Consider the following 14,715-nt stretch of genomic DNA (forward strand, 5'->3'; position numbering starts at 1 on the left):
GCAGCAGCGGGGACGGAGGCAGCGGCGGCGGCAGCAGCGGCGGGGCCAGCGCCTCCTGTCACAGCCCAGCTGGGAGCTGCAACAGCAGCGCTGGCACGGGCGCAACCGAGCTCGGAGAGGCGACTTGATCCGTCGCGTCCTCCCCCTCCTTTCTTTTCTCCTCCTCCTCTTTTTCCTGCCCCGCGAAAGCACCGAACCTCCGCGGCGCGCAGGACCGAGCCAGAGCCCTCGGCCAGAAGGGAGAGCGCCCGAGCGAGCGAGCGAGCGAGCGGGCGCGCCATGGCTGGGTCGTCGGGATGCGCCTTCGTTGCGCGCTGCCTCCTGGCGCCTCTGCTCTTGCTGAGCGCTCGCCTCGGCCCCGGAGCCGCAGCCAACACCCAGGTGAGCCTGGCGAGGGGGTGGGGCGGGCTGACGGAAGAGCCTCCCGCCGTTGCCGCCGAGCCCCGACGGGGCGTCCTTAGCGGGCGGCGGGGGCGAGAGGATGGCGCGCTCAGGGTGGCGTCGCGGGGAGGGGGCTGCCCAAGGTCACCGGAGCAGGGAGAGACAGACCTGGCGATGAGCGCCCCTCCCCGCTCCTGCTCCAGGGAAACGCTTAGGCGGCGGAAATCCTTGCCTGGACGGGATGGGCTTGGGAGGCAGGCAGGCAGGCAGGCAAGGAGGGAGGGGGTTACGGAAGACCAGAAGGAGGTGATGGCCGGGCAAGGGGCTGCTACTGGGCAGAGGGAGGGATGGAGCGGCGAGCTGAGCCAAGCAGCCACCCTCGTATCCGCCTTCGCGGCCAGTGCCAAGCCTGTGTGCGGAGAAGCCGGCATCTCTTTTTCTGTTTGTTTTTCCTGCGTTCCTCTGGGAGAAAGGGGGGCATGTGTGGCGCAAGTAAGCCCCCCCCCCCGGTCACTCCATCTGCTGAGAGGGGGGTCATGGCCAAACTGATAAGATACCTGTGGGGACATTCTTTCTCCGCTCCCTCCGCTCTCCTCTTGAACCTTCCTACCCCACCCTTCACGGGGCAGCCTTTGCCTCGAGCGTGGGATAGAGCAACCTGGGTCAATGCTCTACAGGCTGGGGCCACCAGCACCTGGCAAACGGGTGAGATATTTTAGAACCACTTTCTCCCCACTCCTTTGGGGGTTTGTTGCTCCTCTCGCTGTGCAGCTTGAGCTTGTTTTCCGGCTTGCCTGTGAGCAAGCGCCACTGACCTACTGAGTGAAACAGGGCTGGCCCAAGATGCTTTTGCGGCCTGAGGTGGAATGCCAAATGACAACCCACCCCCCACCCCTCCTCAAGGTGCCCAAGGCTGGCCAGGTTTAGTTTGGCCTCCTGAGGCAGAAAATCCCACAAGTGCCTTTCCCGAGAGTAAAAATGCAGCAAGGATCGTATCTTAAATAGGTGACCATTTGCTGCACCTTTGCGATGACACCCGAGGTCAGCTGCCTGAGGCGGCTGCTTCACTCTGCCTTATGGTGAGGGAACCTTTCCGACCATGATCCCCCAGCCAAAATGGGCAGGCCTCTCTCTAGAGCTTCAGCTAGAGCAGTCCTTTAATCTATCCCTCTGGCCCAGCAATGAGGGTGGATCAGAGGTTACTTTTCCCGAGGGAGGCAAAGTGTCCAAAGAAAAGCTTCGCTGAAATGAGACTAGATGACTCCTACTCCTTAGGATGGGGCCTGCAAAGAACTCTTGTCTGCATGGCAGGGAGAAGCTAGCAGGCCAAGCCATGCCTAGTGCTGATTGGAACTCTCCATCTGTACTATCAACCTGCCAGGCTTTGATGGCAGGTATCAGTCTCTGTGGTTTGGCCTTTCTTGTCAGCCAGAATTCACTGCCTCTTCTCTCCCTGCTCAAAGCCGCTGGGCCACTCTTCATCCTGGCTGGCTGGTTTCAGGGCCCCTGTAGTCCAGACGAGGTGCCGTAACCCTTTGATGAGAAGCTGCAGATGTTTCCGACTCAAAGGAGCCCCTCAAAAAGTCCTGCTTTTTTCTCAGCTCATTGCCAGAGCCTTCTTAAAGCATGAGGTTTATGCCCCAATACAAAGGGTCCCTCTCCAAAGCTTGGGTTTTGAGACAAGCTCCTTGGTGGTGTGTGTATCTTGGGATGGTGGGGGCAAGGGGGGTCTTACTGTGCTTTCCTTGCTTTGTTCCTTGGGAAGATGGTCTGCAGCTTTCACCATGGTTGCAACAGAGGAGCCTGGTTGTGTTTGCAATGGTGGCAAAATTTGCAAGGCTAAATAGCCTAGCCAGCATAAAAGAAACAGATTGGTGGTACTTCCTTCTACCTTAGCCGATCTCCTCTGTGTTGAATGGCAGCAAAGAAGCAATGTGCTGTTTCCTGATCAGAAATGTGTAATAACTCTCCCCGCCCCACATGGGTGTTCAAATTGGCCTTGACTCCTTTTGGGATCTGTGATCCCAGCAACCCCAAGGAGGCCAGTTCTTATTGTATTCTTATGATGGTGATAGCTGTCCATTTTAAATACATTCATAGAAGGTGTGTTTATCACAGCAAACTCATTCTTGAAGTGCTAATCCTTAGGTAGCCAAATCCTTAGGTAGCCAAATCCTTAGGTAGCCAAAACCATGTACAGAAGGATGGTGCCAGCAAGCTCAGAGGAACCCCAAGATTTGCAGAAGCACAAAAAACCTTTAGCGAAAAAAATACTTAAGGGGGAACACACACACACACCCATCCTCCAGCCCAGTGCAGGCTGAGCATGCTTCTTGGGCACAGAATGGGGAGGGAAAACAGAGGGAATGTAATGGAGTATCGTGGAAGAGGGCATGGCTTGCTAGAACACTAACTCGACGCTGCAATATTTTGCTGCAGATCCCATTTGTCAGTGGTTATCAGTGATGAGAAGCCAAGTGGAGCCTCCATCAATGGAGTCAGTGTACCTTGTTTCTAGATATGAGCACAAACAATAGTGCGCATCTGTCGCATCACGCTCTGCCTATCTTCTTCCAAGGCATCTCAATGGCTGTGTTTGCAGGCAGAATGCTGGGCCCTATGGACCCTTGGCCTATGTTCCAGCAAGGCAGTTTTTATGATCTTATGAGCTAGGAATGAGAAGGACTTCAGTCCTTCTTTCCATGCCCCCTCCCCTGGTCATAGCAATATCAGAGGTTGTGTCCAAGGCATCCGGTGTGCCCGAGACTAACCCACCCTTCCGCTGGATCTCACTGTTTGATTTTCCAGCATTTGGAGAGCTAACTGGGGTGGGGCGGAACTGCCTGCAGCTTAATCCAGAGGTAGGTAACCTGGTGCCCTCCAGATGTTTTGGACTACAACTCCCAGAAGCCCCAGCCAGCATAATCAGGGATTATGGGAGTTGCAGGGCTAGACCATGTGCAATTCAATAATTAAAGAAAGAAGTTCCAGTTGGAAATACAATTGAGTTACGACAGTTTTTACATTGGAACATAGTTTAAGATACTTGAAATGCAAGCAGTTTCTAATACATCAGTAAAGGGCTGGACTGGATGATCTTTGAGATCCCTCCCAATTCTATGATTCTAATGTTCTACCTGCCCAGCATGACCTACCTATAGGGATAGCCCGGCCTTCCCCCAATTTGGTACCCTCCAGATGTGCTGGGCTAAAACTCCCAACTGGGCTACAGCGTATATAAGCTTAATCTCTTAATGGACAAAAAGGAGACTGTGGCCTTCCAATCAAAGCAGGATATTTCACTCCTTTGTGACAGGGGCTGAGGTAAAACATGCCATATGGATGCCCCGGGTTAGCTTGTACACGTGTGCGCACATGCACACAGTGGCTTGATCGCTTGCCATTTCCCTCTTGCGGTGGACTTTATCCTTCCTAGATCGTTTCAGCTGAATCCGGGGCTTGGGCTGTTGGGGGTTCTCTTAAAGAATATAGCACTGAGGAGAGGGGGTGGCTAAAATTGCCCCATCCCCAGCTCTGGAAAAGGAACACAATCCATGGCCTGCATTCTGTCTGAAGCAAGGAGTGAGGGATTTTCCCCAGCCTTGAAATTTGGGAGGCTTCCTGATCCGCCTCTCTCCTCTTCCTCCAAGGGCAGGAGGCCTGTCATCTTTCTCCCCTCCCCTGCCGCCCCGCTCCTTGTTTGGGGAATCGGGGACAGTGCAACCTTCCTCTATTTCACAGGGCCAGCTGGAGCTGCAATGATACCCAGAGCATCCTGAATCAGCTGGAGAGAGAAGAGAGGGACAGGGTTGGGAAAGGTAGCTTCCAGGGATGCAGAGAAAACGTCCTAGAAGCTGTTTCCATCTCTCGTAACCCCTCCCATCTGCCTCTCTTGGGTGGTGGTATGCGGGGAGGGGGGTAACTCCCTCGATCATAACCTCCCTCCATAAGGCGAGGTTGGGGCAGCTGAGACCTCCCATCTACCACTTTGCTTCCACCTTGCTTCCTCTGCAGTCCTCCCCCAATTCCCTCCCTCCCACAAGTTAAGAGATCTTTGTGGTGGAGTGGGAAGGGAAAAACAGGTGGACGCTTCCCCTCCCCTCCTCTCTATCTCATCTCGCTAAGTGCTGTGCAGGGGGAGCAGGAGAGGGGGATTAGCACCGCACTTATTAATCCTGGTGCCAATTAACCACTTCCCTGCTGCCCTGGCTTCCATGCTTCCTCACTGCCTCTTTATTGTGGTTCATCCATCACCCTCTTGTGTGTTCGCAGGCCAGGTTCTTGGGCAAGCTGCCGATTTGGGGAAATAACCCAGCCCTTTACTCTTCCCTTCTTTTTTTCTTTCTCTGTCCACCCACTCCGCACACCCACTTCCCTGTGTGTTTTGATGCCTAACCATGCTCTATCCTGGCCTGGGAGGGAGGTCAGCCTTCAACCAAATTGCAGCAGCTGCTTAATCACTCAAAGCCCCAGTTTAGCCATGGGATCCAACTTAATCCAAGCCTGACTTCTCTGTTGTCCTCCCCCATATATATCACACACACTCTTTCACACACACACACATACACACACACACACACATGCACGCACAGCATTGCCCGGTCTATTTTGTTCAGCCCAGAGGGAAAAGACAGGCCCCATGTGTAACTGCTGCATCTGCCCCGTTGTTATTTAAAAAAAAAAAAATTCATTACGTTTATATCCCGCTTTTTCCTCCAAGGAGTCCGACGTGGTGTACGTGATCCTTCTTCTCCTCTCTCTTTTTATCCTCACGACAAACCTGTGAGGTAGGTCAGGCTGAGAGTCAGTGACCAGCCCAAAGTCACCCAGTGAGCTTTGTGGCCGAGTGGGGACTTGAACCCAGGTCTCCCGGGTCGCAGTCCAGCACTCTAGCCACTACACCACACTGTGTCTTCTCTATGCCCTGTTTTCCCCCTCACATACCTCTTGTTTTAGAATCCATTTTCATTGCAGGGGGGAGGGGCAGCATTTCCGGATTTTCATCACCTTCATCCATCTACTGGAGGCAGGAAACGTTGATCCTTCACTAAATTCAGGCTGAGCTGGGACTGCAGGGAAAAAGTGGGTGTGGCAGAGCAAACGCTGGCAGCTTTGTTGCTGCTTCGCTAGCCTGAACCCAGCCCATCTCCTCCTCTTCCGTGGCCCCCCACAGTCCCACGCCCACCCCAGCCCTCTTGTGTCTCGACCTCCGGCTTCTTCCCCAGCACTGCTGTTGCCTCCACCCTGAAAACAACCTCACCTCTTGTGCTTTCCTAGCCCTGGATTTGCCTGCTCCCCCCACACCGAACGACACTGCCCTGGCTTGTAGCCAGTAAGGCCGCCACTTGCCTCTCTTGCTTTGGACTTCCATAACTCCTTCCTCCGGCCCCGCCACCGCTTCGGCCCTGGCCCACAGTTATTTGTCTCGCTCAGGCCTGGGATCTTTCCTCTTCTCCTTTTTGGTGCCTTCTCCTGTTTTTGCGACCTTGGACACGCTGCATGAATGGGTCCTTGTCTTTGGTTGGGCAGGGTGAAGTTATGAAAACAGCTTTGTTTTTCATCCCTGAGCCAGGCACGGGTGCTGTGGTGGCTGGAGGCCTGAGCCTGGTAGTGGTGGGGGTGGGAAATAAGACAGGGGCAGCACCTGCTTCTCAACCCCTTGTGTGTACATGTCTCGGGTACTGGGTACCAGCTGCGGAGGCCCAACCTGGCTGGCTCTGCCTTGAGAGTTGGTACCCGAGGAGAGCACTGACATGCTGTGAGGCATGGCCAGGAGGGACTGATCGGAGTGGGCTGGTCATCCTGGTCACCCGGAGATGAACGGATGGGAGTGTGGAGGGATTGGGGATGAAGGAGTGACAAGTAGGAAGAGGAAGAAAGTGGGGGGGGGAGATGGTGCTGGCAGCCAGTGGGAGGGGCCCCAAGATGAGAAACTGCTGAGGGGAGGGGCTGGTGATGCAGTATTAATTTCCATTTGGGAGCTGGTCTCCATGGCAACAGAGAAGATCTGGCAACTCCATGGGGAGCGGTTGCCACAGCAACAACATCCCCGTGGTTGCTGAGGAGGAGAAGAGAGAAAAAGAGAGAGATGGTGCAAACAAAGATGGGGGGGAGGGAGAACAGGGCAGGTAGATGTGATGATTTGGGGCTTGGCTGTGGGGAGTGGTGCATAGCGGAGAACCCTCTTTCATTCTAGCTCAGGGGTTGCCCCCGAACTCCCCCTTTGCCTCTCCAGCGAGCTGCAAGAGGGGAACCCCGCCCCCCCCCCCGGACAAAAGTGTTTGGGTGTTTTTGCCAAACATGCTGGCTTATCATTTCTCCTCCATTTGTGTGTTTCAGGGGATGGGAGCAGCGCTTGGCCCAATGCTCGGGACCCCCCAAGTGGCCTTGTTCTGTGGGAAACTGGTCCTGCACCTCAATGTGCAGACAGGGCGCTGGGAGCCTGACACCTTTGGCACCCACACCTGCTTCCACACCACCGAGGAGATCCGGAGCTACTGCCAGGAGGTACCACATACCCGCACACACCTGTTCTTAGCCCGCCTTCACGCCCCCCTCTGTTCCTACCCCTCCACCCACCCACATCGCACACCCTGCCCACGACTGCCAAGTCTGCTTCACCTGGGACCACATTCCTACCCCCTGCCCCAATCTTTGTTTATTTAGAGTATTATTGTTGTTGTTATTAATAATATTTATATGTCTATATCTCCCGATAGCTGAAGCTCCCTGGGTAGTTTACAAAGATTAAAAAATATTGAAAAAACATTATACAAAGTGTAAAACCATTTACATAAAAACCTAGAAACAGCACACACAGAGACAATGTATATCTAAAAACAATTTAAAACAATCAACTATAAGACAAATGCAGGACCTGATTAAAAACTCATCGTGTGCTGCCGAACGCTAGAGTGAAGAGAAAGGTCTTAACTTGACACCAAAAAGATAACAATGTTGACACCAGGCAGGCCTCAATGGGGACACCATTCCATAATTGGGGGGGCCACTGTCAAGAAGGCCCTCTCCCTTGTTGTCGCCTCCTGAGCCTCCCTATTTATTTATAATGAATATTTATTTATTTATTTATTTATTTATTTATTTTATTACATTTCTATACCGCCTAATAGCTGGAGCTCTCTGGGCGATTTACAGGGATTAAAAACATTAAAAATACAATATACAGAGATTAAAAACCATTTACATAAAAAACACATGAACAGACAATATACACAAAGAAACGTATATCTAAAACAACTTCAAACAAACAATCTCAAAAACAAACAACCACAGCCATAAGACATTCCAAGATCAATTAAAGACTTATCATATACTGTCGAATGCCTGGGAGAAGAGAAAGGTCTTAACCTGGCACCGAAAAGATAACAATGTTGGCGCCAGGTGGGCCTCGTCGGGGAGATCATTCCATAATTTGGGGGCCAACACCGAAATACATAATAAATATGTATTTATTAACCTTGATATACCACCTCATCTGCCCCAAAGCCATCAAGGTGGTGGTGCAGCCATTTTAAACAATAAACCGTGTTGTTAATTGAGCCCAGCCTACCCACGCCGGATGTGTTGGACTACAACTCCATCAGTCTCCAGCCAGTATGGTCATGGGCCATGCTGGCTGGGGCTGATGGAAGTTGTAGTCCAGCACACCTGGAGGGCACCGGCTTGGGGATGCCTGCCCTGCCCTCGGTGACTTCTGTTCCTGCCTGTTTTACCAACGTGATCCATTAAATCTGTTTCCATTCTAAAACGGGGTCCCAAGAAACGTTCCTGTGGTGCTCAGAGGACTTGGGCAATGTAGGAAGCTACCTTTATACCAGCTCATGTTCTTTGTCCATCTACTCCAGTATTAGCTACTCTGACAGAAGCTCTCTGGGGTCTCTGGCAGAGGGAGAGGTCTTCCCACATCATCTGCTACTACCCGATCCCTTTTTGAACTGGAGATGTTGAGGATAGTTCCACCAATGAAGCTAAGCAAGTCAGGTACCCGGATGGGAGGCCACCTGGGACACTCCACATATGCCGCTCCGAACCCCTTGGTGGAAAGCCCAGCTACAAATGTTTCAAGCAAGAAACTAACAAATAAGCGCACTTCATCTCCGATATGTCCCTTTGCGCACTGCCGACCCTATACAGAAGGGTGTGCAACTTGTGGTCCTCCAGGTGTTGGACCGCAACTCCCACCAGCCCTAGCCAAGGTAGCCAATGTCAAGAGATGCTGGGATTTGCAGTTCAGCAACATATGGAGGGCCACAAACGGCCCACCACCCCTGCTGTATACCAAGCCATCTAGGGACACTGCTCTGCACTCAGAGTTACATGAGGCAGCTCTATATTTGGGGTGAAAGGGGTGGCCACCCTCTGCCTCTTCTCCACCCACTTGTGGCAGAGAAATGCCCCTACAACCAGGTACATTTGCTCCAGTGCATGGCATGCAGCTGCCAATGGCCACACGTGAGCTTCTCCTCCCTCCTCCAACAATCTCAGTAGAATATTTAGTATCTGCCCAGCCCTGTGCCCCACCACCCCCAATGGGCACCAGCTGCCACTGATTGGCATGACTGGGTTTTATAAGAACTGCCAGAATACAAACAATGGCTCAGGTGGAGGGGCCGTAGCTCAGTGTGACGGAGCACCTGCTTTGCATGCAGAAGGTCCCAGGTTCGATCCCCGGCTTCTCCAGGTAGGGCGAGGAAAGAATCCTGCCTGAAACCCTGGAGAGCCGCTGCCAGTCGGTGTCAACAATGCTGGGCTAAATGGGCCAAGGTTCTGACTCAGTATAAGGCAGGTTCCTATGTTTCTATGTTCCTGGGTGTTCACAATTTAGAGATTATGGGGTGCAGAACTGTATTGGGAAAGACAAGAGGAGGAGTGGCAGGGCCAGAAGGCTCCAAGGATTAGCAGTGATCCCCCCCGCCCCCAGTAGGGATGTGGACATTGTCGACTGCCCAGTGACGGTGACTCCTAACACCAGCTCTGCCCAGATGCTAGCTCTCAACCCAGATCCCCCCATCTGCAGTAACACTTGGCATTTATATAGCATGTTCAGGTGTTTTTAATGAGTTGCAGGGGTTGGTTTTATATCCTACTTAGGGAATCTTTTTAAAGGAGCTATCCTATGGCCCCTAGACAGCGTCTGGGGGCGCTATAGGATTTTTCAGATTCCTGGATCTGAGGTCAGAGACAGTGCTCCAGCCTTGGACCCAGGAGTCCGAGCTCCCCACCCCCTCCCCCTCCTCCTTGTAGTGGGCATGGAGAGAACCATGCCAGCTACCTGTCCGAGGTCGCAAAAGGAGGGGAGGGAAAGGGGTGGTTCTGTGTGCGGGGAGGGAAGGGGACTGGAGAGGCCAGCTTATGAAGACTCCTCCGGCCTCCTCAGCCTCCTTCCCTCCCGCTCCACAGAGCCCCAGCTAGATGGGCAAAAAAGCCCACCTAGCAAAAATGCAGAGTGCAAAGGGCATGGAGGTGAAGATCCTCCTGCTCTGCATAGGAGGATGCTCATTGGCCTCCTAATTTTTGTGAACCGCCCAGAGAGCTTCGGCTATTGGGCAGTCTAGAAATGAAATAAATAAAAAATAATAATAAACATCTGGAGGCTGATGGGCATCTGGACAGGAATGTGCCCCAAGATGGAATAAAGGCAAGTTGGTAAACATTTAATCAAAAATTAGTCCCACTCAGCCATGAAGCTCAACTTGGGTGACTTTGTGGGCAAGTTGCTGCTTTCCAGGCTAATCTGCCTTGCAGGGTTGTTGTGAGGATAACATGGGATCACCTCCCTATTTACTTCTGGATAATTTACTTCTAGAAAATAATACACATCTGGATATATACATAATCCATTATAATAGGACAGAAAATGTTTATAAGCATTCAGAGATGGAGCTGCAAGTCGGGCCATCCTGAATATTTAAATCTCACCTCTGCCTTCAACTCTCTAGGTGGCCTAGGACCAGAGGCCAGTTACTCTTTCAGCCCAAGGGCCAACTTCAAACTTTTGGAGAAGGTTTCAGGGGCACTTTCCAGTGGTGGGCAGGGCCACAGGCAAAAGGGGCAGGGCCAAAAATAGAAAACACACCAGCATATTTTTGCTTAGAGATCTTACTGCCTGTAACTAAGCCTTAGGAGAGGGATTTCAAGCTTTTAGAATGGAGAAAAATACATGGAAAAGCTGGGAAAAAAACCCCAATGATTGGCAGCCAGGGGGAAGGGGGCGTGGCCAGGGAAGGGGGCATGGCCATCTGGAGAAGTCTGGAGGGCCGGATTTGGCCTGTGGGCCTCACGTTCCCTCCACCGCTGCCTCTCAGCAATCTGGGGATGGTGCTACTTAGTGGGCATACAGTCCTTCCAAGTATTCCAAACCCTTCACATACGTTGTCATCTTATAATCCTTATAACAATGCTTTAGGGTAGGGCAGTCAAAGACACATTATATAGGGGAAGGCAAACAAAAGGAAGGACCCCACTAGGCATCCTCACCCTGGAGGGACCCTTTCAAGCCCAAATGTATCTGACAGCACATCTGCCTCCCTTTATGATGCTCGCACGGAGAATCTGTATCTCTTTCTCAGAGGAGGCCCTCCCGCAGAGCGTGGCAAGGTAGCCTTGTCAACTGGTGGGTTTGGGGGGGGGGTCCCATTAAGGGTGGCAACATGAAAGGAGGGCAGACAGCCTGCCCATGGGGCTCCATCCAGGCCCATCGGAACAAGCTAGAACATGGTCAAGAACATGGTCAATTGTGCCCCGCGTTGGTTCTTGCCAGGAGCACGCCATTTTGGATTTTCCCACCTTGGGCTCCAAAACTTACCTTTGGCTGGCCCTTCTCTGCCCATTCCTGTGTACCCCACCCACTTGGCTGCACACACCCCCATTAGTTATTTTGCACAGTGCAACGCTACCCTCCAGCCCCACAAAATACTGATGTGTCTTACAGCACCTAGGCCAGGGGTGAGGAACTTCAGGCCCAGGGGCCAAATCTTGCCCTTTGGAGGTCCCTAGCGTGTCCTCCGGGGTTTCCCAGAAGGCCTCGCCCCTTTCTCCTGTCCCCACCTCCTTCCCCCCAACCACCAATCATTGGGTGGTTTCCCTGCCTTTGTGCAGTTCTTTCCCCGTTCTAAAAGGTAGAGATGCCTCTCCGAAGGCTGAGTTGCCGGCAGTAAGAGTTTTAAGCTACAATAGGTTGTTATTTCTTGTGTTTTTCGCCCCACCTCTTTTGCCCCATGCCCTTTACCTTCAGCCCCACCCACCACTGGAATGTGGCTCCTGAGAGCATCTCCAAAATTGATTTCACCCTTGGTCTGAAAGAGGTTCCCCCACCCACCCACCCTGCCTAGGGCCTTTCTTATGAATCCCATTGACAGGGCCCCTCCTGAACTCTCTGCAGTTTTAAAATGGAATCTTCCCCATTTGTACCCACACCCTACCTGCCCCCCTAAGATGTCCACTCCTGGGCCTTGGATTTATCACTGAGCCCAGAGTGTGGTCTGAAGGAGCTTGCTTTAGTTCCGTCTCTGAAGCTAAGTAGGCCCAGACCTGTCCAGGACCTGGATGGGAGGCTCCTTAGGAATGCCAGGTAGGCCTCTCTGAGGAGTCCCCTCTGAGGGAGCTACCAATGTACCATCGTTCCTCGATGTGTCACAAGTGAAAAGGGGCAAGAGAGAAGGACCAAGCACCCCCGTCTCTTTCCTATGTTCCCTGCCATGACCCTCTTCCTCTTTCCCTTCAGGTATATCCTGAGTTGCAAATCACCAACGCCGTGGAAGGCACCCAGCCGGTGACAATTGACAACTGGTGCAAAAAGGGGCGGCCCAGATGCAAAGGCCATCAGCACATCGTGGTACCCTACCAGTGTCTGGGTAAGTGCCGGATGCGGAACAGCTGCAGACAGCCGCCTTCTAGTTCCATCCTGGCTCCCCCGTTGCTCCTCCGTCCATAAACCGGGAACGAGGGTGAAGTGCGAGTAGCAGAGATAGGCAGCCCGATGCCCTCCAGATGTTTTGGACCAAGCGTGGGAGGAAGGGAGATCTCCAAACGCTTCCGATGTCAACTCCCAGAAGCTCATGCCAGCTTGGCCAGTGGTCGGGAATGCTGGGAGTTGAAGTCCAAAACACCTGGAGTTCTTCTTTCTGCCCACTCTGGTTTTGAACTATAACTCCCATAATCCCTGACCATTGGCCATGCTAGCTGGAACGGATGGGAGTTGTAGTCCAAAAAATCTGGAGGGCACCAAGTTGCTTATCCCTGTCATAAAGGGGAAAGCAAGATGTGGCGTTAAATGTGTGATGGCATTTCACATCAGGGCTGGCCCTGCCATTAGTCAGAGTGAGGCGGTTGCCTGAGGCAGCAGATATTGAGAGGTGGCAGCCAGGGGTTTGAGGAGAGAGCTGTGTGCGCCCTGAGCTAGCCTGCTGCCTTCAGGTGCAGTGGAGGATGCCGACCCATTGCCCATGTTGAAGGAAGATTCAGCTGTCATCTGGTCGGCTTTTGTACATGAACTGGGAGGGGACGCCATCTTGTTCTTTGCCTCAGGCAGCAAAATGTCTTGGGCCGGCCTTGTTTAAGATGCCTAGGATTGCTGTCCTTTCTTCTAAATAACTGGCGAGGGATGGCCAGGAGCAGACCACAGGAAGGAGGTTTTGACCCCCCACAATGAAACATCTCCCCCTCCTCCCTGAAAGCTTCTGTTGGTGCTAGCGGAAGCTTCCTTCCCAGGGCTTTGGGGTCGTGGTGGTAGGGTGTCATTTTCAATGGGATTGCCGCAAGGGGAAGGGTTTTAAAACAAAGCATCTCCTTGGCACGGCAGTCTTGGTCCTGATTCCACCCTCTGCCCATCTAGAAGAGAATTAGCTAGTCGTATTTAGTCATATTGAATGTGAGATTGCACTTAGCATCAATGTGCAATGTGTGGGGTATTGTGGGGAGAGTGCCTTACAGTGCAATCCTATGCAATTCTTATTTTTTTCTCTGATGTAAATCCCATAAAATCAGTAGGTCTTCTAAGTTTGCATGAATAGAATTGCAACCATAGGCTGCAATCCTATATGCATTTTCCAGGGGATAACCCCCTATGAATGGGACTTTACTTCCGAGTAGAGATCCATAGGATTGCAGTCTGAGTCCATCAGTTACCAGGAGATAATGAGGACTTAAACGCTAATGTGTGCGAAGCAGGCGCTGTCTTGCTAAGTGATAGAGAGGACAAGAGACAGTGTAATGTAGTGGCTAGAGCAGGGGTGGGGAAACTGTGGCCTTCCAGACATTGTTGTAATCCAACTCCCCTCAGTCCTAGCCAGCATGGCTGATGGTCAGGGACAATGGGAGCTGTAGTCATGACTACATCTGGAGGGCTTGGGTTAGAGTGCTAGGAAAGGATTGGGAATACTGAGGTTTAAATCCCCCCACTTAGCCACAAAGTTCACTGGGTAACCTTGGGCCAGTCACACACACTGTCTTTCTCAGCCTAACCTACCTCATAGGGTTGTTGTGGGTATAAAATGGTGTGACCATGTACATCACCCTGAACTCCTTGGAAGGAAGGGCATGACAAGAAACAATAACATTGCCTCCTGCTTACTCTTCCCTCCCCCAGTGGGCGAATTTGTGAGCGAAGCCCTCCTTGTGCCTGACAAGTGCAAATTCTTGCACCAAGAGAAGATGGACTCATGTGAGACCTACTTGTATTGGCACAGTGTGGCCAAAGAGGTGAGCGGTCATGGGCGTCTTGTGAAGGGGTGGTGGCATATGTTTTAAAGCAAACACTCCTGAGGGTGAAAGGGCTCTCTGGATTGTTTAAACCATGGGTTATCGTTATGTGTGAGCCCAGAACTAATGCCTCTTTTCTCCACGCAACTTATTTTCTGGGTTTGTTAACCAAAATAAAGCCAGTGCCCAGTTTGGATGTAATAGGAAACTCTGGCTTAATACAAGCCAGGATCTTTGCATCAAGGCTGGTGTGAGGAGAAATGGAGGGGGTGAGGGAGGAGTGCTCATCCCACGCTCATTCGTGTTCCCCATGGTTTATGAAACGGGAATCATCTGAGCCAAGTCACTACGTGGATTCTTAACCATGGTTAGCACAACCCATGCTTTGGTATGATATCCAAACCAAGCCACTGTGTGGATTCTTAGCTATGGTTAGCACAAGCCAGGAACAATAATCCAAACCAAGCTGCTGCATGGATTCTTAACCATGGTTAGAAGGAGCCATGGTTTGATATAATAACCAAGCCACTGTGTGGACCCTTAACCATGATTAGCACAAGCCATGTTTTTGGTATGCTATCCAAACAGAGCCAATAGGTGTTGCCTAGCAGAGTT

At 52.0% G+C, this 14,715-nt stretch overlaps 1 protein-coding gene across 2 annotated transcripts in view; it reads left to right on the forward strand.

The window, feature by feature from the left end:
• APLP1 (amyloid beta precursor like protein 1) overlaps positions 1-14,715 on the forward strand; it is a 62,957-nt gene continuing 48,242 nt past the window's right edge. For both annotated transcript variants that reach the window (XM_084815455.1, XM_084815456.1), the window contains exons 1-4: positions 1-381; positions 6,721-6,888; positions 12,125-12,254; positions 13,988-14,100. In XM_084815455.1, coding sequence (XP_084671581.1) covers positions 280-381; positions 6,721-6,888; positions 12,125-12,254; positions 13,988-14,100 — 513 coding nt within the window. In that variant the 5' untranslated portion in view covers positions 1-279. The remainder of the gene's footprint in view (positions 382-6,720; positions 6,889-12,124; positions 12,255-13,987; positions 14,101-14,715) is intronic.

Source organism: Heloderma suspectum, chromosome 10 (genome assembly GCF_057233095.1).
Source record: "Heloderma suspectum isolate Gila_16-S chromosome 10, 16-S_ref, whole genome shotgun sequence".
In the NCBI taxonomy this organism is placed as follows: domain Eukaryota; kingdom Metazoa; phylum Chordata; class Lepidosauria; order Squamata; family Helodermatidae; genus Heloderma; species Heloderma suspectum.